The following is a 25,688-nucleotide window of genomic DNA, read 5'->3' on the forward strand; positions in this document are numbered from 1 at the left end:
GGCTCCACAGGTGGTCCTCCCTCCAGGGACCGGTGGTGCTGAGTGTTCTTCCTTTCCAGTTCCCGGCCTAAAGGTAGACCCCTTACCACTGGGCACCCTCCCAGGCTCCTGCATCTCAGCTTTCCTCATATTGTCAAACCGAACTCTCGTGCTGCTGAGCAGGCTCAGTCACACTTAAAGGCTGCCCTGCCCCATGCCAAGCCTCCTGCTTGGGGATTGGCAAAAGTCCTCTAAGTGTGCAGGCCAGCTCCTCCTCACCCCCGCCAACTACTTCTAGAATCTTCTCTAACATTCTACAGCATTGGGAGGTATCAAGGAACCGACCTGAAGAACCTCTCAGCTCTGACCCAAATTTGACCCTGCTATTTCCCCAGACTGCTACTCGGCTAAAAAAAAAATTTAACTAGTTCATCCTGGCTATCTAGATGGGCGCTACATGGGCTTAATGGAGTTTTTACCACCTCAAATGAGGATTTAATATCCAAGCCTCATTCTGTGTCCATCCGACCCGGCTGGCCTCTGTTTGTGTCGGCATCATCGCGTCCTCAGACCTGGTTGTTGTATTAGGGCAAGAAATTTACTGATGGGCTGAAGACGGCCCTTATAAAGAGAAATTGCGTATTAGGGCTCTGCAGCTGTGCCACAATCAGACTAGTTGGATATCCATGCAGACCAGCTATTTGTCTGCTTTAGTTTAATTCTATTGGACATCAATATTTATTCCTACCAAATTACTTCCTTGTTTGGCTGTATTCTTTTAACATCTGCAACATCTATTTGAACATCCATTTATATACATCTTTCTCTTTGTTGCAGTTTATTTGAAGCCTGACTTTTTTTTTCATTCAGCTTGCCACCTATCCAATTGTTCTCACTTTACTTAGCAGCCTAAGTAAGTTTTATGTTTATGCTGCTTTTTGTCCCTATTGCAATGTTAAATAGGGAAAGCTTAATATGGCGGTTGTTGATGCATTCATCTTCTCATAGAAGGGTAAGTAATACATGCAATGTAGAATATGTTTAATGATGACTATATCTTCACCAAACTGTATATCAATATACTCATAAATATGGTTACACTACAGGAACCTCTGAAGAGAATTTTCTGTCTCAAAATGTGTCATCTGTCTTGCCCTTCCAACTGTGTAAAGTTTGAAATAATGAAAAATTGTGTTTGCTTTAAAACCTATAACTGCTGACCATTTTTTTGTGATATTATTATAACTTGCACAATAAAGTTTTTCATTGTTTTATATACACGCCTATATAACTTGTGCCCTAAATGTTCCACATTTAGAGGGTTTTTCCAATCTTATTCAGTTTGGGGATGATGGCACTGTCCTTTTCATACCCTAAAACAGGTTCCAAATAATGTATGCGGACAGACTTCTACAATGAGTAGAGCCTACATAATTCAATATTACATACACTGGGGTAACAAAGTCCAGAAAATCAGGAACATCATAAGATCAGATACCTGGATACAAGGTTCAGAGTAAAAGCTGTAGGAGAACTTGAGTGTTCGAACTGAAGAGTAAAACTAGCCATACATGCAAAGAATTATTTTGTTCAGCTTGTTGACTGAACATAAGAAATGCATAAAATCTATATCTGGTTCCTCCATCTATACTAAACAACTGGGACAGAGGAATCTCCTTTACTGGCTATGGTATTTAGCAGCTGACCCAAGGCTGTTAAATACCCAAACAATGATTGCATTTACTTGGATTAAGTCTCATTTTTGTAGACAATTTTCTACCTAGCTCTTTCAACAAAAGTCTACTGGTCCTCCCACAGTTTGACTTTTGTCTGTTTCAGCAAGAATTGGACAACTTTCTACCAGTGTATGGCTAGCTTAGGTTTACCTAGGAATTTAGGGAAAAAAACAACCCCTTTGTAAATAAAGGGGGTAAGGTTTTAAGTATTGTAATGTAGCTGCACAGCTGTAGGCTTCAAAGTCAATAACAGATACCTAAGGGAGATGTGGGCAGGCAGAATGAGAACCACGATGTTTAAGCATGCCACTGTTAGAACTATCACCAAAGAGATGACTTTCTTGAAAAGGCAAGTCAATAGGACATAGTTTAAATGTATAATCTAGGTCCCAAGCACATAGCCACAAAGTCCTGCACATATTGACAGATGTAGCTGCCATGCTAGACACTAAGCTAGAGGGTTCCAAGAGGCCAGCGCAGTTGAAGTGAAGGGCTTCAAGAGTACACTTAAGAAGTTGTAAAACTGAGTTGAGCAGAAGAGCTGAGTTGAGCAGAGGAATCTGTTTTAAAGGATGTGACCCATTGAAACATGCTTTCATAAATTAAAGTCACAGAAGAAAGCAAAGTGGTTCCAGCTAGCTCAAACTGGACTTAAAGGGGGACTCTATGTAACTGAGGTCCCTAAAGTAAAGACATTATCCACCAAGGTGAGAAGATGTCCGATAAGGTGAAGTACTGGAGAGTCCACAGAAGTTAGGGATCAATTATCCAGGAGTTCCTTATCCAAGGGAAAACACTGCCTTACAAGATCAGGTGGAAGCCATGATAGCATAGAAAACTTCCAGTCTTTACACAGGAAATTTTCCAGAAAGGAAGGTACAGGAAATGTTTTTGTGTCAGTATATACCATAGAATAATCTGTATCTGGTTTAGCAAGTTGAGCTCTAGTAAGCATAGCTGAGTGTACAACATGAAGAAAAATATTAGAAATATTAAGCATGCCAGACTTACTAATGACCTGATTAATAACATACTGTATACCACAAGAGTAGACTGTAAAGGTCCTGAATCGGAGTCAGAAATATTCTATCATGAGCTTCAGGCATACTTAAAGATGTAATGTCAAAAGTGTCACAAGTATAAGCTGAATAGGTTGTGAAAAGTTCTGAATGTCTGTAAACAGACTCATTAATTAAACACGTACAAACTGCAGAAAGTCAGAAGTGGAGAGTAGAGGCCTGGCAGCCCAAGGAGGAGCGTGCGTGCAATGGTTTATGCTGTAAATGACATCAGCATTGAGGTCTCAGAGGCTGACTGCATTTCCTTTGGAAAAAGGACAAGAAGGGTTGAAAATTAAGCCTAATGTGGCAATTACTGCTGTGCTTGCATCACAAGTCTGCTAACTCAAAAGTGAAAGGGACAGGGTCATACTCAAAAGAGAAACCACTGTCTGCTAGAACAGGATAAGAGGCTGTAGTGTACTAGTTCAGTACTTATTTAATAATATTTCTTTATTACAGGTACTTATAGCGCTGACAATTTACGCAGCGCTTTAGATATAAATTCTACATTCACCATATTCCCTGTCCTCAAGGAGCTTACAATCTAAGGTCCCTCTCATTCACACACACGCATATTAGGGCAAATTTAGACAGGACCCAATTAACCTATCAGCATGTCTTTGGTGCGTTGGAGGAAATCGAAGTAGCTAGTTTCACAGGCCCAGGGAGAACATGCAAACTTCAGGCACTTGAGTTTGGAACTGACAACCCTAGTGCTGTTAGTGAGAACTGTAGTACTTAACAGTATCCAGTTAATAAAGGTCACATATCAGCATGTGTTAACCATGGCAGACAGCTAGTGAGAGTTCAGAGATTTAGACACACAGAAATTGTGTCACAAGATGTGGAAACAGTGCTCGGCCACTACAGGCACAGTGCAAAGAATGAGAGATGCCATGGCAGAGCTGAATATCCAAAGGAAACATAATAAAATCTGCATTATGCGATGCACGCTATTATCAGAGACCGAGTATACAAGAAGTACCTCTGCTTCACATAATGAGAATGCTGTTATAGCTAATGGATGCAGAGCACACAGGTCTAAGAAGCTTCACAATGTTGAGCTCAGCGTCTTAGAATAATATGCTAGGATGCATTTGTTATTTCCTTAGGTATTATTTCACAGGAAAATAGCAGAGGCTTGGTTACAGAGACGTTTGGACCACTGCTCTAAATTTTTGTTAGCATTCCGCGACAAACTGACCACTACACACGACACACAGGCCTGCAAAGCACCACATGCAGAGCAGATACATACCACAAATATATATCTGCATCAGAGTGAGACACTAGAGAGTGGTACACACAAGAGGCTGTCACAAAGCATTGGACCTGTGAAGTGCTATGCAACTAACAAACCAGTACATTAGGGGGGTTATTTACTAAAACTGGGGCATACAAAATCTGGAGCAGCTCTGCATAGAAACCAATCAGCTTCTAGATTTTTTTGTCAAAGCTTAACTGAACAAGCTGAAGTTTGAAGCTGATTGGTTATCATACACAACTGCACAAAATTCGGAGTGCACTAGTTTTAGTAAATCTCCCCTAGGTTTCTGGGAAGGACCACAAGACCCCAGTGTCCAAAAGTCATATTATAGGCAGGCCCAAACCTATTTGGTCCAATAGGGTCTGGGTACAGCATCTAAGGCAGTGCCAAGGATTAACCGATCCACATAGCTGTTGTGTAAAAACCAGCTCAAGTAACTTAAGAAAAGTTTTGATCAAAGAGAAAAAACACCCACAAAGTAATCAGATGGTTGATAAAAAAGAAAAAAATAGTAAAAACATAGCAATAATTTTCCTCAGAAGGAGTTTAACCTTCTGTGACACTAGCAAAAAACAGTTGGGTACGTGGGTATGGATGTTTGGTACGTGGACAGGCCTTCAACATTGTTTTTCTGTTTAGCAGTGTCTACCTCTTGAATGTACCAACGTAACACATATTTTGTATATCCCTGAGTTTTTCAACTGGATTATAAAGAAAAAGGTTACATATAGCTTACAATTTTTTATTGTCAGAAGAAACCCCAACATGACCATCAACTAACATGACATTTAAAATAGATCTATCATTAAAATTAAAGACCCAGACTAACCAAATCCAAATTACGTAATTTTTCTATGTGGTTGTTAAACATGAATAAATATACATAAGATACAGGTACAAGCGCAAGCTTTATAACCATTGGTGCACTGCTTTTCCCCTTCAGATTCCACCTACTGAAGAGAGTACTGGAGTCAGTAGGCCAGGATGCATGTAGCTCCAAAGAGGCAAGATTTCCCAAACAGGTAATGTAAATAGATACACACTCGTTTAACGGTAAATGAGCTTAAACTATTTCTATGGGTTAGAATAAATAGCAAATTGAACATAAATGAGCACATAGCTCATTGATGTTTCTATTTGATGTTAAATTTAGATGTTCTACCCATAACTAGGATCAGAAGGGTAAGTTAGTAAATCAGCAATACACAATATTAGTAAACATTAAATACAATATAAATGATGATAACACTACACTAAGTTAGAGTGCACTCTAAAGGATTGGTAGGGATGCAGCGTCCCGTAAGTGATACCTCTTTAATTAAAAAAAAAAAAAACAACACAAGGCCTTAGGGCAGCAACTGTTAGGGACAGTCTTTAGTCCTGACTCTTTAGCCAGTTAAATGTTGGGGCCCGTTGGCCTGCGTTAAGGCAGTCAAATCAGACCTGCATGCAGTATTAGAACTATGGAGTAGCTGTGAGGTAGTTCCTAATGGCTCAGTCACTAGTGGTGGTAGCAAGTAGCAGCCACAAGGCCTTCTCACCAGACCCAACAACACAACAGCAGTGGTCTCTCTGAATAGGTATTAGCTCACTCTGGGTTGCCCATGATGATGATGGTAGGTAGCTCTGTCTCTCTGTACTCGAGTCACGCTCTGTACCCTGGCTGTCGACTGTCTCTCACATGGCTGTTGGCTCCATTGTCACAGGCTCGTTCTCTGTTAGGTGGAGTTTCTTTACATCATCCTGTCACATTTTCTCTGCTTCACACTCTGAGAAGAATCTTTTTTTCTGGAAACATCTGGTTCTCTCCTCCTTTCTGCTGACTGGTCCCTCACTGTTACTAGGAGGGAGGGAAAGAGACAGCAGCAAGCTGGGATCCTTTAGTAGAAAACCTCTTAGGCTGTTCTTCCCATTTCCCACTGCTGACGGTACAGCCGTAGCTTGTGTTACCTGGTTAGAAGAGCAAGTGGGATGGGGGGTTGGCTACACCTGCTACAGTAAATATACTCCAAAGACATGCTGGCAGGTTAATTGCATCCTGTCTAAATTGCCCCTAGTATGTGTATGTATGAATGTAAGTTAGGGATCTTAGATTGTATGCCCCTTGAGGGTTAGGAACTGATGTCAATGTACAATATATTGTATGTAAAGCGCTGCGTAAATTGATGGTGCTATATAAGTACCAGTAATAAATAAAATAAAATAATATGCTATTTAGACATTTGACAGATATACTGAGCTATAGGGTTGTCATAGAATAGACAGTGCAAAAACTTGCAGATACATAGACAAACTAGCTGGGGTGAAAAACTGCCAACAGAGTGTGGCCAGAGAGCATTGCCAGAAGTAACGATAGTGAAGGTTCAAAACTAAAGTGTAAAGCACACATGAACTCAAAAATTAAAGCAAAGTCAGGGCAGGAAGCATTTAAGCAAGCTCAGTGTAGGTAAGGTGGGCAACAAAGGCCACTCCAAGAAAACGCAAGCTCCCACACACTAACAATCAAACTTTTGTGTAACACAGCTTGACCAAACAGGAATCACTCCAACATTCACTGTGGAAAAAACAACCAAGGGCTTAAAGGGAATGCTTGTGTTTTTGTGTAGATACAGGAGAGAAATCTAAGTGTGGAAGGGCCCGAGAGGGGGAGCCAAAGAGCAGCAGGTCCCAGAGAGAGAACCAGGAAGCACATCAACGTAAACCAGCACCATAGAAGAAGAAGGAGAAATGCTAGAAAGATAAGCCTGTGATGATAAACCTGCAGCTGATTGATTGATATCTGGCCATGCTTCAGAAAGCCAACACATGACCACCTGGATTGATTAGTGTGCTGCAATTGACTTTACAACTTCTAAGTTCTGTAGATTTACTTTATTTGTTTAGTGTGTTATGCAGAGAACCCCATGAATGTCTTTGTGATTTACACCACAAAAGTGATCATTGTTTTGCTATATTGTTGAAGTACATATGCAAGAAACTATGCCTATAGTTAAAATATGGAATTGGGAATGTTTTTTGGTCATTCTCTGTTCTGGATTCACAAACTGAAATACTTTAGCATTCTACAAATACCAATAAAGTTTTTACGCCCCCTAAAGTTACAGTAATGGTGCCACTGCAAAAGAGCCCTAGAGGTTTCTGTATTTCAGCAAATTATGGACTGTCCTACTTAATCTCTTAATAGCTGCTGTTATAGAACACAATCCATTAGCACTGGAAAGGGGCTCATACAGAAGCTTGTTGTCTTGCTATGAAATTAGAAAAACTAAGCCATGTGGTGGAGGTAAAACCTACATTTGGGTTCATGCAGTGGATGTTTTGTTCTTGGCATTATATTTCTTAAAAGTTGGCAATTATGACTTATTTTATAAAGGTGTAGCCACATCTTCTTGAGCCTCATGTCGGGACTACTGCAGAGTGCAGTACATGCCTGAAGTCATAGATACTAAGCACTGAATTTGGGGAAAGGGTTCTTGTCTGCAGAGGCTCTAGGCTTTGTGAGGCCTTAGGCAAAACATAGACATTAGGCCCCACTCACGCCCATCTTGTCCATCTGTCCATCAGCTACGCAGCAGGCCTTCCCAGATTGAGATGGGAGGGGTGATGTGCGTGGACGCAACGTAACTTCTCATTGGCTGGTGGGTGGAGCTCCAAAAGTCTCAGGTTTACGTGAGAGGTGAGTGTGACAGGGCTCTTAACGCTACCGGTGCACACAAGCATTAAGGTCCTTGTCACTTAAAGCTGGGGTAATGCATAAGGCCAAAGGTGTAACTAGAACTAGGTGTAACTAAGGCCCTGATGCAAAAAAAACATGAAGGGCCCCCTGACCCAAACTCGGGACCCTTCCCTCCTAGCTCGGGGACTTTTGTTCCTGTTGAGGGGCCCTTTATTATGGTCCCACAGCAGGATCCTTTCACGTTCTTCAGCTGGCTCTCTTTCTGCCGTTACATTAGAATTCATCCCTTACATCAGAGTTCCCAGCATTCCCAGGGCTCCCTTTACATCAGAATTCCCATCTACAGTACATCAGAGTCTGCAGGGTTTGCCTTACAAGGATCCTGAAGCAAAGGGGAACTCTGTGGAACATGATATAAAGAAGAACTCTGCGGACCCTGATGTAAAGGGGAACTCTGTGGAACCTGATGTAAAGGGGAACTAATGAAAGGCGGAATGTTGTGGACTTTGGTGTACAGGGAAACTCTGATATAAGAGGTTCTCTGGTCACCAGATCCCCCTTTACATCAGAGTTTTCAGAGTTCCTCCTTACCTCAGAGTCCGCAAAGTTTCCCCTTGCACTGTAAGGGTGGACTTTGGTAACTCTGATACATCAGAGTTCCCCTTTACACTAGAGTCTGCAGAGTGAATACACTAAGGTAAGGGGTTCACTGATGTATGCCGGGAGTGAGGACACTGATATAAGAGGGAACCTTTATATCAGTGACCCTAATTACCTTAAGGTCTCCACTCGCCCCTTACATCAGTGACCCCCCACAGAGATAGCGACTGCTTGACTTCCCTACAGAGCTGTCATACACTAACCTGTAAGTGCCTGCAGGCTTTGGTCCTCCTTTTTCTTGTGCCCCCTGCTTTCAAAAGTAAAGGTGCCCTCTCCCGAGCTTCCTCTTCTCCCCGTGCCCCCCTCCACGTGCACCTTACCAGCATCAGCCAGCCCCCTCCCCCCCGCTCAAGCCAAGCCCAGTCATGACTGAGCTAAGCTCAGCCGATTACTAATCAGCCAGCTCTGGAACTGCATGCATGCACAATTCTGCAGCCGGCCAATTGCTAATCGACTGAGCTCAGCTCAGGAGGAGGTGCCGCTGGTCAGGTGCCCAAGTAGGGGGACACAAGGAGGAGAGGAAGCTCGGGACAAATGGAGTTTTTACAGGCACTTTTCTGCTGTTTACAGACAGCAGAAAAGTGCCCTTTTTCACTGGCAACACTGCTTTGGACAGTTAAGCAAATTAGGCTGCCATGATGCCCATTTGAGTGTGAGGCCTTAGGCAGCTGCCTAATTTGCCTAATTAAAGAGTCGCCTCTACTTGTCTGTCCAGAAGACGTAACTGCAGCAAAGTTTTTTGTTTTCATATATAACGAATGCGATAAATGTATATCTTATTTCTTTTTTGTCTGAGCCTATTCCTAACACTGCAAGGAAACACACCTAAAAGCAAGACTCCTGAAAAAGTGCAGCAATATTTCAAGATGAAAGAGATTACGTGCAGGTATTTTGCGCTTTCTTCTTTTATACTGAGTTTAGTTTCACTGGCTTATTTTAATAACAGGTTCACGTCTTCCATTGTTCTATGACTCACATTTCTATGTACAGTATACTATCTACATTTGCCATTGGATTTTATGTACTTATTGATTATTCATATGAGATAGAAATACAGCGAAACAATTGTAGGTTTTATTTATCTTTTCTTCCATTATACTAAACATTTTCATTCTTTTTTTCTATTCCCTTCAGTCTGGGAAATGGCTCCATTAAAATGATGTGATAAAATTAGATTATGTGAATGCCAGATAAGGCCACAATATTAAAATACCACAGGGTCTTGTTTATGATATACATTTATAAAAATAAATATATATGTTGAGCCATATTTATATGCCTCATGTTTTCATTAAATAAACCTGAATTTAGGACACTCGCTACAATTATTGATTTGTTGTATTAATACAAGTCAAAAGATTTAGTTTAAACTCTTTAATAAAACATTTAATTTCCCCCACTGATCCTTCAAATTGAATGCCTTCACTTAAAAGATGACACTGACATTGCATAAATCAATATTTATTGATCCTATTTAAAGTAAGCATATGATTGCTGAGTCACATAAATCTTTCCATTCTGTATATATTTTCTTGCAGACTTTATTTGTAAGTCATATGTTTTATGACCGAGCAACAGTAAGCTAAAAAAGGTTATTTGTTCAGGTGAGTGCTTCGTAAAAAAAATCAAATCTCAACAATTTGTGTAAGTGACATTTGCATATACTTTCATCTGCCTATACTGTATCTCTGGATCGGATTATTTTGACCTGTGGTTTGAAGCTTTAGTTGACTTGGTTTGTGACAGGTTTACTTTATAGAGTGTATGCAAAATAAAATCAAACATATGCAGCACACTGTACACCTCTGCAAAACATGCACATTCCTTCACATCTAACAGGTTGACCTGCCAAAATGCATTCTGCTCCTAGGTCCTCTTGTGGGTTGACAACATTTGGTGGTCACCCCTGCCAACTGTATTTTGTTTGCCTTATTTAAAAATCACCTTATGCGCTTGTTACTTTCCAGGCAATCACTACTCATTAAGGATTATCACTACATTGTACCAGTACTTTATTTTAAAAAAGATTCAGGTACTGACCAGGTTCTAAAGTAAAAACAGGCATATTTATTTATAAAAAATGTTTAAAAAAACATTAAAAAGCATCCTCTGCTACAAAATTCCATAGTGAATCCCTTTTCATTTCTCATATAATAAATGTCAGTCCTGCAGACTTAACACACAATTTGGTAAACAGCAAAAACAACCACCTTGCATATGAAGACATAAAGAAAAGTTAATTCAGAAATGATTACACCTTTAGTACTGAGCTTGGGGGAAAAAAAAGATTGGAGTCTCAGAGTCCTCACCTGATTTCTGTAGGAGGCCATCTGTGCCAGGAATGGGACTCAACTCTCTACCTGGCATTGTTCCTCTAACTAAGCACATCAGTCAGGTGTGTCCCTCCTACATAAGTGCTCTGCTGGGTGCAGTGGTTCCACATAAATTGCTCTGTTTACCTTTAAATTGTTAGGAAACAATCCCACAATTATTGGTGCAAAGTGGCACTTTAACCTCCCCTCAAAACAATCCCACAATCACTGGTGTTCAGTGGCATTTTAAACCCCTCCCTCACAACAACCACACAACATTAGTGGACAGTAGAAATTTAAACCCCTCCAAAACACTCCTATAATCATTTGTGGTCAGTGGATTTATTAATTAAATTCTCTGATCTACTCTTCCTCTGTTGTGCCTTAGGCTGGTGCCCTCTGTTTTAATGACTGGAGGACCAACAGCTTTGTGTACATGCTGGGCACACACACAAAGAAAAAACACAAGGATGTACAGGAACGTCCACCTGCCCTAGTAAGGGGGCCATCTGGCCATTGAATCTAAGGCTGCTTTTACACTACTCTGTTGCAAAAAAACATTAAAAACACATGCCACGATATAATGTTCTCCATTGCTTCTCCAGACTCTTTCACGTCTGTCACATGTGCTCAGGGTGAACCTGCTCTCATCTGTGAAAAGCAGAGAGCGCCAGAGGCAGACCTGCCAATTCTGGTGTTCAATGGCAAATGCCAATCGAGCTCTATGGTGCCAGACGGTGAGCACAGGGCCCAATAGAGGACGTTGGGCCCTCAGGCCACCCTCATGAAGTCTGTTTCTAATTGGTCAGAGACATTCACAGCAGTAGCCTGCTGGAGGTCATTTTGTAGGGCTCTGGCAGTGCTCATCCTGTTCCTCCTTGCACAAAGGAGCAGATATCGGTCTTGCTGATGGGTTAAGGACATTCTATGGCCCTGTCCAGCTCTCTTAGAGTAACTGTCTGTCTCCTGGAATCTCTTCCATGCTCTTGAGACTGTGCTGGGAGATATCGCAAACCTTCTGGCAATGGCACCTATTGATGTGCCATCCTGGAGGAGTTGGACTGCCTCTGCAACCTCTGTAGAGTCCAGGTATCGGCTCATGCTACCAGTAGTGACACTGACCCTAGCCAAATACAAAAATAGTGAAAAACAATCAGAAAAGATGAGTAGGGAAAAAATGTCAGTGGCCTCTACCTGTAAACCCATTCCTGTTTCGGGGGTCATCTCATTGTTGCCCATCTAGTGCTCCTGTTGATAATTTCATTAACACTAAAGCAGCTGAAACTTATTAACAACCCCCTCTGCTACTTAACTGACCAGATCAATATCCCAGGAGTTTAATTGACTTGATGCTATACTCTGATTAAAAAGTGTTCCATTAATTTTTTTTGTGCAGTGTATATATTATAGCATATTTTACATATCCCTGTTCCAGTGATCATCTTAAAAATTGTTCACCAATTATACCTGTTCCAAAGAGCAATAAAAGGTATAAAGTAAAGAGCACACAATTACTTCTTCTAATAAAGTTCATCCTTACTCATGACACCTCTGTTTGAGAGACCCACCAAGCCCTGATACAGGATTTGGCGATGGGCACAACATGTCAGGCATCTTATGCAATCCTTTACCTGGGGTGGTGGGAACACTGGATATTTCTACATTATTTGTTTTATTTAAACCCTCACTCACATGGGAGCCAAGACCCGTAGACCATGAAAGCTTGTTTATGAAGCTTGAGCTGCCAGATGCTGCGTGCAGGCAGCCCATGTAGGTGTTTGGGGATGCAGCAGCTGCACAGATAAAGCCACTCATCCTAATCTGACAGACATAGGGATGCATGTGAGCAGCACCAAACATTGACAGTGTGCATTCGGGTCACTCACTGGCACCCTTTTCAAATTAGGATAAGTAGCTGTGTTCATGCAGCAGCTGCATCCCCATACACTTACACGGGCTGCCTGCATGCAGCACCTGGCGACTCAAACCACATAAACAAATGAGACAGGCATGGTTTTTTGCACCTCAGCACCCATGTGAATGAAACCCAACCAGCTGGCTGGTACCTAAATCTTTTGAAATGAAATACAGTTGCAAGAAAAAGTATGTGAACCCCTTGGGATTACGTGGAGTTTTGCATGAATTGGGCATAAAATGTGCTCTGAACGTCATCTAAATCACAACAATAGAAGAACACAGTCTGCTGAACATAATACTACACAAACATTAGATGTTGCCATGGTTTAATTGCACATAACATGTAAACATTCACAGTGCAGGGAGGAAAAAGTATGTGAACTTTTGGACTTAATAACTGGTTGACCCTCCTTTGGCAGCAATAACCTCAACCAAACGTTTCCTGTAGTTGCAGATCAGACCTGCAAAACGATCTGGAGTAATTTTGGACCACTCCTCTTCACAAAACTGTTTCAGTGTAGCAATATTCTTGGGATGTCTGGTGTGAATCGCTCTCTTAAGGTCATGCCACAGCATTTCAATCGGGTTGAGGTCAGGACTATGACTGGGCCACTCCAGAAGGCGTATTCTGTTGCAGCCATTGTTTTGTTGAATTACTTGTATGCTTTGGGTCATTGTCCTGTTGCATCACCCATCCTCGGCGGAGCTTCAGTTGGCGGACAGATGGTCGTACGTTTTCCTGCAAAATGTCTTGATAAACTCTGGAATTCATTTTCCCATCGATGACAACAATCCGTCCAGGCCCTGAGGCAGCAAAGCAGCCCCAAACCATGATGCTCCCTCCGCCATGTTTTACAGTGGGGATGAGGTTTTCATGTTGGTGTGCTGTGCCTTTTTTTCTCCACACATAGTGTTGTGTGTTCTTCCCAAACAACTCAATCTTGGTTTCATCTGTCCACAGTATATTTTGCCAGTAGTGCTGTGGAACATCCAGGTGCTCTTTTGCAAACTTCAAACGTGCTGCTATATTCTTTTTGGACAGCAATGGCTTCCTCCGTGGTGTCCTCCCATGTACTCCATTCTTGTTTAATGTTTTCCTTATTGTAGATGTGTCAACAAAAATGTTAGCATGTGCCAGAGATTTCTGTAGGTCTTTAGCTGACACTCTGGGATTCTTCTTTACCTCATGCAGCATTCTGCGCTGTGCTCTTGCAGTCATTTTTACAGGACGACCATGCCTAGGGAGAGTAGCAACAGTGCTAAACTTTCTCCATTTGTAGACAGTCTGTCTTACCGTGGACACATGAACATCAAGGCTTTTGGAGATAATTTTGTAACCCTTTCCAGCTTCATGCAAGGCAACAATTCTTGATCGTAGGTCTTCTGAAAGCTCTTTTCTGCGAGGCATGGTTCACATCAGACAGTGCTTCTTGAAATCAGTAAACCCAAAACAGGTGTGTGTTTTTTAAGGGCAGGACAGCTGTCAGCAACACATCCAATACCATCACACTGATTGGAGTCAAGGTTGGCTCACTCTTGGCTCCAATTAGCTCTGGGAGAAGTCATTAAGCTAGGGCCTCACATACTTTTTCCTCCCTGCACTGTGAATGTTTACATGTTATGTGCAATTAAACCATGGCAACATCTAATGTTTGTGTAGTATTATGTTCAGCAGACTGTGTTCTTCTATTGTTGTGACTTAGATGACGTTCAGAGCACATTTTATGCCCAATTCATGCAAAACTCCACGTAATCCCAAGGGGTTCACATACTTTTTCTTGCAACTGTACATCTTTTTCTGTAAATATTTTAATTGCACCATTTTGACCTTTTTAGTAATAAATCCTCTGTTCTGAAAAGTGTTTAACTGTCTCTAAAGCTTTTAATGCAAACTAAAGAATCTCTGTCTCTGAAGAGTGCTACTGTATGTAATAATCCTCTGAATATATCTGTCTGTGGTGACAGTGTGTATTACAGAGGTTTATACTAATATCATAGTGTTACTGCTAAGATTATGAGTTTCCTCCTTTGTAAAAAGGCGGTAGTGGCAGTGTGAAGGGATAATTGCGTAATTAATCTGACCCAGTAACAATCGCTCTCAGGCTGCTGGCACATAGATTGTGGTCCTGCGAGCTGGAAAACCTTTGTGCCGGGAGCAACTGAGAGTGGCATTGGTACGCAAGTGACAGCGCGGTGCGATATCGGCTGGTCCTTCGGTCACGAGTTGGTGAGAAGGGCTGGGGTCTGACGCTGCACACCGCCCACCTGTGCGACCCACCTGTGCCCATCAGTGCTGCCCACCTGTACCCATCAGTGCCGCCCACCTGTACCCATCAGTGCCACCCACCTGTGCCCTGCAGTGCCACCCACCTGTGCCCTGCAGTGCCACCCATCAGAGCTGCCCATCAGTGCCACCTATCAGTGCAGCATCATCAGTGCCAGCTCATCAGTGCCTCATATCAGTACCCATCAGTGCAGCCTATCCGTGCCACCTCATCAGTGCCCATCAGTGTTGCCTATCAGTGCAGCCTCATCAACACACATCAGTGAAGGAGAAAAATTACCTGTTTGCAAAATTTTATAATAGAAAGAAAAACTTTTTTTCAAATTTTTTGTTCTTTTTTTGTTTATAGTGCAAAAAATAAAACACCCATCAGCGATTAAATACCACCAAAAGAAAGCTCTATTTGTGTGAAAAAAAGTGCAAAAAATTTTATATGGGTACAGTGTTGCATGACTGTGCAATTGTTATTCAAAGTGTGAGAGCACTGAAAGCTGAAAATTGGCCTGAGCAGGAAGTGGATAAAAGTGCACAGTAGGCAAGTGGTTAATCACCTCCTCTTCAAGCCCTTTCCACTGTTAGCTGGGTACACACTTTAAGATTTATCATTCAAGCAGCAGGATGAAATAAAAAAAACCAAAAAACTGAGATATCCCCACATATAGACAAGCAATCCTGATGCAGGGATCTCTGACACATTGTATTCTGACAGGGGGACTCCCCCCTGCCAGAATATACTTATCAGTGCTTGTAGCCATTGGCTGAAAGTGCAGATCGAATGCTGGTTTTCCAGCATTCCCGTTAGACTGGCTTCTTTTGAACAGACAGTGGTACACACAGACTGAAAGTCGGCCAGTTCCTGCTGAACCAGGACATTTTTGGCCCAAATCTGTCTAAGCCCATCATACACCATGCTATGCGTGCAACTGAACTTGTTTTCCTGCAGTATCCCACGGTTCTTCAGGTCTTCATTATTCTAGTTATGCTCACATTTTCTCACTCTGTTTTGACTTTCTAAAATTATAAACCAGCAAGTTACTTGTTATCGGGGTTGTAAAAATGTAAATGTTGTTTATACCATTTAAATATTGATTTTATTAGTCTTTAATAGGATTTTCAGCCATAAAATATGCTCAGTAAAAAAATATGCTCTGTCAGTAAATTGGTCATGGTTTGTCAGTAAAAAAAAAAAAAAAGTTGAGAGAGGCTGGCAACACTGGACTGCGCCACTGATTCCAAAGCACTGCCACTGATCCCACCAATCCCCAGCACTGCCACTGATCCCATCCCCACCCCAGCAACTAATGGGGGAGTGGTAATGACATGCAGTAACCTCTAGCAACCAGTGAGTAATAATAATGTGCATTCGCCTCTAGCAACCAATTAGTAAGCGGTAATGATGTGCAGCAACCTCTATCAACTTATCAGCAAGCAGTAATGATGTGCAGTAACCTCTAGCAACCAGCCAGTGAGTGGTAATGATATGCTGTAACCTCTGGCAATCAATCACAATCACTGTCTGAACTGCTGCAGTAGACTAATTTTGAATCAAGCTGCTATTTGTTGTATGTCTCAGAGCAAGTGAACAGAAAAATTGCATGGGTGGAGGGGGCCCAAGAAAATGTTTGCCCAGGGTCCAATCAATATTAAAGACAGCCCTGTGCTTTGTATTTTTCTGCACAGCAGAGAAATACAAAGCAGCATGTCTCTGTAGTAAAACACAACATAGTACATAATGTAACACACACAGCACACAGTTAACCCTTTGATTGCCCTAGATGTTAACCCCTTCCTGCCCAGTGTCATTAGTACAGTGTCAGTGCTTTTTATTAGCAGTGATCACTGTATTAGTGTCAGTGGGGATGTCAGTAGCAGGTAGTCATTTTCCACCCAGTGTCAGAATGCCCGCTGTAGTCCCGTAGTCCTGCTGATCGCTGACATTACTAGTATAAAAAAAATAAAAATGAAACTTCTAGTACATATACTGCCATTTGTAGGCGCTATAACTTTCACGTAAACCAATTATTATACACTTATTGGGATTTTTGTTTAGCAAAGACATGTAGCTGAATACATTTTGGCCTAAATTTATGAAGAAATTTTATTTTTTTACTGGATATGCTTTATAGCAAAAATATTTTTTTTCATAATTATCACTCTTTTTTTGCAAAAAAGAAAAAGCACAGAGGTGATCAAATAGCACCGGAAGAAAGCTCTATTTGTGGGCAAAAATGACATAAATTTCATTTATGTACAGCGTTGCATGACTGCGCAATTGTCAGTTAAAATAACGCAGCACCGTATAGCAAAAATGGCCTGGTCAGGAAGGGGGGGGGGGGGGGGTGAATCCTCTGGAGGGCAAGTGGTTAAAGAAACTGAAGCTTACTCTTTGTCCTCTATCACCAAAACAGGAAGGAGAGAGCTAACTAGTGGGTACCCAGTCACCAATAAAATGTTCTATTCCTGAAATGTCCAGGTCCAGAATCTGAAAAACAACTTTGGCTAGGGTTGCAAACAATATCACCACAACGCCTGCTTGCTTGCTAAACTATTGACTGCTGAAAGTAAGGTTTCATATACACGAGCCTACTCTGACCGCAGCATTTTTCTGGAAAATGCAAATCACAGCAAAAACGCGGTACCGCGGTTTGCTTAGGGTTACCACTTCAACCCTTTAAAGCCAAACACATATTAATAACACAGGTTCTGAGGCTAATTTAATGCAGGTAAGACGCTAAGTGAATTTAATTACCACCTTAACCACTAGCCTACAGGGCACTTATACCCCCTTTCTGCCCAGGCCAATTTCCAGCTTTCAGCGCTGTCACACTTTGAATGACAATTGCGTGGTAATGCAACTCTGTACCCATATGACATTTTTATCATTTTTTTGAGACATATAGAGCTTTCTTTTGGTGGTATTTAATCACCTCTGGGATTTTTATTTTTTCTTAAACAAACCAAAAACCACTGAAAAATTTGAAAAAAAAGTTTTTTTCTTTGTTTTTGTTATACAAGTTTGTAAATAAGTGATTTTTCTCCTTTGCTGATGTACGCTAATGAGGCTGCAGTGATGGGCACTGATAGGCTGCACTGATGGACACTGATAGGTGGCACTGATGGGCACTGATGAGGAGGCACTGGTAAGTGGCACTGATGAGCATTGACAGGCATCACTGATGTGCACTGAAAGGGAGCACTGATACAAGACACTGATATATGGCACTGTTAGGCGGCACTGACTGGCAGCACTGATACACACTGATAGGCGACACTGACTGCAGTGATAGGTGGCACTGATTGGCATTGATAGGTGGCACTGACTGGCACTGATGGGTGACACTGAAAGGCAGCTCAGATGGGCACTGATATGTGGCATTGATGTGCACTGGTATGCACTGATATGTGACATTGATAGGCACTGGCACGTGGCACTGATGGACACTGACAGGTGGCACTTCTGGGGCCACACTGATCATCAGTGCCCAGATGATCAGTGTACATGACCCCTCTGCGGAAAGCTGATTACCGGCTCTCCTCTCGATAACCGGCATTTCCGTGTTACATGTGATCAGCTGTGATTGGACACAGCTCATTACATGACCGAGCCGACATCTTCAGCTCTTTCTGTGATCCCTGAGCCGCGCATGCGCGGTGAGAATGGAAGGTCATCATATGACGTCCTATCAGAACGAGAGAACCACCTTCCGCCCCTCATTGTACCATATGGCGGGTGGAAGGTGGTTAATCAGCCGCAGAATCTGTGTAATTAATATGTGTTCGCTTTTAAAGAGATGAGGTGGCAACCCTAGTTTTGCCACATTTTTACAGCATTTTGCATTTTCCCATAGTCAAAACAGTCCTATCCTGGACGTGATTCTTCCGCACTCAGGAGGGAGGTTTAGGGATCATGTACACTGCAGCTGATAAACTCACGTTCAGGCGCTTTTCTGCGTTTTTTTCAGCAGCCCCTTAACTCTCCCTAATGTTTTCCTATGTGTCCATGTACACTGTGTCATTTACAGGGAGTTGCGTTTACAGTCGTTTTTTTAAATATACCAAACTTGCGTTCAGCAGTAGATTTTATCAATGTTTCAAACGCTTGTAAACGCGTTTATAAGCGTTTGTGTTTAGAAGCGTTTTTTAACTGTTCCATATCCAGATGCTGTCCAGAGCCTTTATTCATCATCAGAAATGCATGCAAAGTGTTTTCCATGTATTCAAATGGACCCAGTACACCAGCGCAGTCAGTTCCAGGTTTCGCGTGAAGGAAAAAATGGTAGAATGTGCCGCATTATGCTCATGATGGGATCCATAGTGAATAAAACCAGAAAAGACAGGTAATCTCAACACATACTGCTCTCTCTGCTTCTGCTTTATTTCTCTCAAAATGTATGAAATAGGTAATTTTTTACTGTTTTTCAGTGCCTTCTGGGTATTTGGGAAGGTCTCCTGAGGTTATCTTTAAAAAACGCTTCTAAACACAAATGAGCATAAACGTGGAATGCAAACGCAACTAAACACTTTTTTTAACCTACGTTTTCCAGCGGTTTCCATTGCTCAGAAGTGTTTTCCAAATGTCCCATGTACATGAACCCTTACTCTAATAAAAAAGCTTCTAAAACGCAAACGCTCATAAACGTGGTATGCAAATGTGGCAAAACAGACGTTTTTTAACCACTTGTCTACCAGGCACTTATACCCCCTTATTTACCAGGGCAATTTTCAGCTTTCAGCGCTGCCGCACTTTGATTGACAATTGCGCGGTCATGCAACATTGTACCCATATGAAATTTTGATCATTTTTTTCTCACAAATAGAGCTTTCTTTTGGTGGTATTTAATCGCCACTGGGCGCTTTACTTTTTGCGCTATAAATAAAAAAAGTGCAAAAAATTTGAAAAAAAAAAGTTTCTTTGTTTCTATTATAAAATGTTTCAAACAGGTATTTTTTCTCCTTCACTGATGTGCGTTGATGAGGCAGCACTGATGGGCACTGATAGGCGGCACTGATAGGCGGCACTGATAGGCGGCACTAAAGGGCACTGATAGGCAGTACTAATGAGGTGGCACGGATAGGCAGCACTGATAGACAGCACTAATGAGGTGTCACGGATAGGCGGCACTAATATGCAGCACTGATAGGCGGCACTGATAGGTGACACTGATGATGGGTACTGATAGACGGCACTGACTGGCATCACTGCTGTGCACTGACTGGTGGCACTGACTGGCACAACCCCTGGGCACTGACTGGCAGCAGTGCTGGGCTGCACTGGTGGGCGGGCACAGGTGGGTGGCACTGCTGGGCACAGGTAGGTGGCACTTCTGGGCACAGGTGTGTGACACTGCAGAGTGGCACAGGTGGGTGCACTGCTGGGCACAGGCGGGTGATCTGCTGGGCACAGGTGGGCGGAGCTAGTGGGCGCACTGCTGGGCACAGGTAGGCGGAACTTGCGGGTGGCACTGCTGGGCACCGATCATCAGTGCCCTGATGATCGGTGCCGATCCTCGCTCTGACAACTGCCGGTTCTCGGCAGTACTTTCGTCACGATCTGACAGCGTGAGGAAAGTGCAGCCGAGAACCGGCACTTGCATTTCCCTCTGATCAGCGTGTCATTGGACACCGCTGATCACGTGGTAAAAGGCCGCTGTGATTGGCTTTTTACCACAGCACGTGATCAGCTGTGTCCGTAGGACACAGTGATCACGGAGATCGTCGGGTGCGCGCCCCAGAGCGCGTTCTGGGAGGACGTCATATGACGTCCACTCAGAACTGGCCGGCCGCAGTGCAGCCGTCATTCGGCTATCTGCGGTCGGCAACTAGTTAACCTACGTATTCCATCAGTTTCCATCATTCAGAAGTTTTCCAAACGTCCCATGTACATGAGCCCTTAACGTCACCTAAACACTGCCGCTCCTAAACTCTGTTAAACACCTATGTGTACATGGACACACAGGCTTTTATGGAGTTGAGTTTAGGAGCTTTGGCAAAAAATGGCAAAAAGCTCCTACACTGGAGTTTAGCAGCTGCTCGTGTACATGAAGCCTAAAACAATACACAGACACATACACAAATCTTGTTCCTGTGTGCATCATGTGACCTCTGGAGGAAGCCGGTGATAGGTTCCCAGCTGTCCCGCTGCCTTCATGCACGCCCCTTACTTCTAACACAAACCTTATTGGACACGCTGCTTCAGTACTGAAGAGTCCACAGATGCATTGCCATTTCCCGCACTGCATTCTGTCCAATCAATAAGCTCGCTAGTGTCAGAAGCGCGGCTTCTGAGTGGCTGTAGTCGGTGTGATGCCATGTGAGGGTGGGCGGAGCTAGGATCCGAATGAAGGATTGTCCCGGGAAGGTAGTGTATGGAGAAGGAGCAATATGAGTGAAGAGTTCGTCGGCTCTCTCACTCCCCCGTTCTCCCCGTACTTCTCCGAGAACCCGGAGCTGGGGGGGAGCCAACACTGCATACCACCGCGCTTCTCCTGTGCCCAGGACGGGGCTAGAGATGGCGGGAAGAGCTTCTCCTTCGATTCCTATCTGACCAGCGGCACTCTGAAGAGGTGAGGCTTGGCTCACATACTGAGTGACGGAAGCACTGTGTCCATAGTGTGCAGAGCCTATGCTTTCGCTAAAGTACGACTCAAGGCAAACGTCATTTTAGATGGTGGGGAGGGATTAGAACCCCTGTCAGGCTTGTCCATACAAAAGAAAGGTCCGGCGCTTCACATAAACCAAACGTGTTGTACCATTAGCCATATAGTAGAATTAACCACTTACCTACCGGTCACTTGTACCCCCTTCCTGCCCAGGCCAGCTTTCAGCGCTGTCACACTTTGAATGACAATTGTGCAGTCATGCAATATACCCATGTGACATTTTTATAATTTTTTTTTTCACACAAATAGAGATTTCTTTTGGTGGTATTTAACCACTTGCATTTTTTGCGTTACGGTGCTGCATTACTTTAACTGACAATTGCATGGTCATGCAACGCTGTACCCAAATGAAATTTTACGTCTTTTTTTTTCCCCACAAATTGAGCTTTTTTTCACTGGTATTTGATCGCCTGTGCATTTATTTTTTGCGCTATAAGCAAAAAAAGACTGACAATTTTGAGAAAAAAAAAACAATATTTTGGACTTTTTGCTATTAACCAGTTCCCTACCGCGCTATACCCGAAGGACGGATACAGCATGGTTGTCTGGTTCTGGGACAATGTAATTCTAGAACATGCCCCCAGTGATCGCATGGACACAACTGATCACGTGATACGGTAAATGGCTAATCACAGTGGCTTTTTACCACGCCCCCCCCCCTACGGATACAGCTGATCAGGTGATACGGTAAATGGCTAATCACAGCTGCTTTTTACCATGCCCCCCCCGGATACAGCTGATCACATGATACAGTAAATGGCCAATCACAGCAGCTTTTTACCACGCCCCCCTACGGATACAGCTGATCACGTGATACGGTAAATGGCCAATCACAGCTGCCTTTTACCACGTGATCAGCTGTATCCAATGACACAGCAGATCACCAGGTACATACAGTTGCTGGTTATCGGCTGCAGCGTGAGGAAAGTACTGCAGAGAGCTGAATTGTCAGCGAAGGGATCGGCACTGATCATCAGTGCTGCCCACCTGTGCTCATCAGTGCCGTATCATCAGTACTGCCTATCAGTGCTGCCTCATCAATGCACATCAGTGAATGAGAAAAATTACTTGTTTGCAAAATTTTATAAAGAAAACCGTTTTTTTTTTTTTTTTGCGTTTTGTTTATAGTGCAAATTATAAAACGCCCATTGGTGATTACTACCAAAAGAAAGCTATATTTGTGTGAAAATGATAATGTCATATGGGTGCAATGTTGCATGACTGCGCAATTGTCATAGCACTGAAAGCTGAAAATTGGCCTGGGCACAAAGTGGGTATAAGTGTCCTGTGGGCAAGTGGTTAAACATGTTCAGTAAAAAATAAAAAAAAATCTAATTTTGTCATAAATTTAAGCCAAAATGTATTCTGCGCCATATCTTTGCTAAAAATAAAAATCCCAATATGTGTAAATTAATCAGTTTTACGTGAAAGTTACAGCGTTTACAAATGGTGGTATGGATAATGGGATTTTTTTTTCTACTAGTAATGGCGGCGATCAGCGACGTTTACCAGGACTGAGGGAGACATTCTGACACTGGGGGGGAACTAACTTGGTATCAGTGACACCAATACAGTTATCAGTGCTAAAAAAAAAAAAGCGCTGACACTGTGCAGGAAGGGGTTATTGTGAGGGGCAGTCAAAGGGTTAACTGTGTGCTGGGAGTGTTTTTACTAGGGGGAGGGGGTGTTTTCTTCACTGTAAACTTACTGATCGGGATAGCTGTACTGTGCACATCCATCCCGAGCAGTGTGCTCAAGCTAACTGGGAGGAAGATTGTAGACAAAACAATCTTCCTCCCCGTCGCAGATGCTCTGTAAACACGGGGCATCGGCGGGTAATTACCGGCCAGGACCTGGTGATTGACATCCGCAAATGGCTATGCAGGTTGGGTGCGCCCCCTACTTCGGAATGCAGAATGACATGTATAAATACGTGATCCTGTGCACAGGTGCCACCTTGTAGCAGTATATCTGCTATAGGGCGGTCCTAAAGCGGTTAATCACCACTGGGTGTTTTTTTTTTTTTTTTTTTTTTTTTTGTGCTATAAACAAAAAAAAGAGAAAACCATTTGAAAAAAAGTTTTCCTTTTTTTTGTTCTATTTAAAATTTTGCAAACAAGTAATCTCTCAATCACTATTAATGCACTCACCAACCGGCCATGATCCCCCAATTAAGGTCAAGAGCACGTGTTTCACCGGTGCTTTATACCTCAGTGGGTTTCTTCTCCATATTCTCCCCATGTTATTTCTATGTATCCATATTCCACAACACAGAATCATCATAAGCCAAGAGAGATAGATCTCATAGTGTAGTATTTCTTTATTATTAACCACTTGCCTACCAGACACTTTTACCCCCTTCCTGCCCAGGCCAATTTTCAGCTTTCAGCGCTGTTGCACTTTGAATGACAATTGTGTGGTCATGCAACACTGTACCCAAACAAAATTTTTTATTTTTTTATTTTTTTTTTGAGACCGAGCTTTCTTTTGGTGGTATTTAATAACCACTGGGTTTTTAATTTTCTTTTTTTTCCAACAAACTAAAAAAAGACTGAAAATTTTGAAGGAAAAAAATTTTTTTTTCTTAGTTTTTGTTTATTAAATTTTGTAAATAAGTATTTTTTTTTCCTTCACTGATGTGCACTAATGAGGCTGCACTGATGGTCACTGATAGGCTGCACTGATGGGTATCAATGGTGGGCATTGCCAGGCATCACTGATGGGCACTGAAAGGCAGCACTCATATATGGCAATGTTAGGCGTCACTGAAAGGCAGCTCTGATGGGCACTGGTATGTGGCATTGATGGGCACTGACAGGTGCCACTGATGGGGCTACACTGATCATCAGTGCCCTGAAGATCAATGTAGATGTCCCCTCTGAGGAATGCCGCTTACCAACTGTCCTCTCCTCACGCGCTGTCAGCATGAGGAGAGGACTGCCGATAACCGGCATTTCCTATTTACATGTGATCAGCTGTGATTGGACACAGCTGATCACATGATAGAGCTAGTGTCATCGGCTCTTTACTGTGATTGGTGATCCGCTGTGTCCCAGGGACACAGCACACCACTGAGTGTCGCACGCCCCCAAGGGCACGCATGCACAGCTAGAGTGGGAGATAGTTGTATGATGTCCTCCCAGAACGAGAGAATCGCTGCCCGCCCGTCATTTCCTTATATGGGAGGCGGTTAAGGTCAGACAGTTTAAGCAAACAAGGGTGCATTCACATTTTCTCTTTTCTCAGGACCCCGGCACCAACACACTCAGCTATGCTCTGTCACCCCCGCTCCAATTGCCAGAACCAGAAGCAACTTCAAGTCTGCAGACCCAATAGCGGACGTGTCGCTCTGCCTCTACCTGTTTCACCAGATTGGCGTCCTCTGGAGGTTCCTGAGGACGCTAGTCCGACAAAATATGTAGAAGGAACGGAATGGTGGTGATAGAGCATAGCTGAGTGTGTTGGTGCCGGGTACTGGGTACCCTTGTTTTCTTAAATTGTCTGATTTTATTAATAAAAAATACTACACTATGAGATCTATCTCCCTTGGCTTATGACGATTCTGTGTTGTGGAATATGGATACTTAGAAATAACATGGGGAGAAAATGGAGAAGAAACCCACTGAGGTCTAAAGCACCGGTGAAACAAGCACACTTGACCTTCTCTTAATTGGGGGGATCATGGCTGGTTGGTGAGTGCATTAATATTGGCACACGGTGGTGGAGCACTAGGAGGATTTGCATGAGAACATGTATTATGCGCCAGAAGATTTTGTTTGCACACTATACGGTGTGGGATTTTTTATGGCAATCCTAATTATATTATTTGGTTAATGGTATATAACACGTTTGGTTTATGTGAAGTGCCAGACCTTTCTTTTGTATGGTTTTGATTTTGAGTGTATACACACATTAAAGGGGCAATTAACATATATTGTATTGATTTCACTAATTCATGGATGGGTGATGAGGTGCTCAGTGTAATCTATTGTATCTGTCAGGCTTATATTGCTGTCTGTGTCCCCAATAAGGAGATTCACCTTCTCTATTTGTTTGGTAAGTTACTTCCTCCTTGCCTGGCTTGATCCCTCCATTGCAAAAGAGGAGTGGGGCTGCGCGCCTGTTGCTTTCCAGTCC

At 42.8% G+C, this 25,688-nt stretch overlaps 1 protein-coding gene across 1 annotated transcript in view; it reads left to right on the top strand.

The window, feature by feature from the left end:
• The first annotated feature begins 21,221 nt into the window (after positions 1 to 21,221).
• The window catches only part of MMS22L (MMS22 like, DNA repair protein), a 125,151-nt gene continuing 120,684 nt past the window's right edge, over positions 21,222 to 25,688 (top strand). The window contains exon 1 of the mRNA XM_089665288.1: positions 21,222 to 21,455. Within this exon, the coding sequence (XP_089521414.1) occupies positions 21,274 to 21,455 (182 nt within the window). The 5' untranslated portion in view covers positions 21,222 to 21,273. The remainder of the gene's footprint in view (positions 21,456 to 25,688) is intronic.

This window comes from Staurois parvus, unplaced genomic scaffold (assembly GCF_062004578.1).
Source record: "Staurois parvus isolate SC_StPar_1 unplaced genomic scaffold, SC_StPar_1.0 ptg000048l, whole genome shotgun sequence".
Taxonomy (NCBI): Eukaryota; Metazoa; Chordata; class Amphibia; order Anura; family Ranidae; genus Staurois; species Staurois parvus.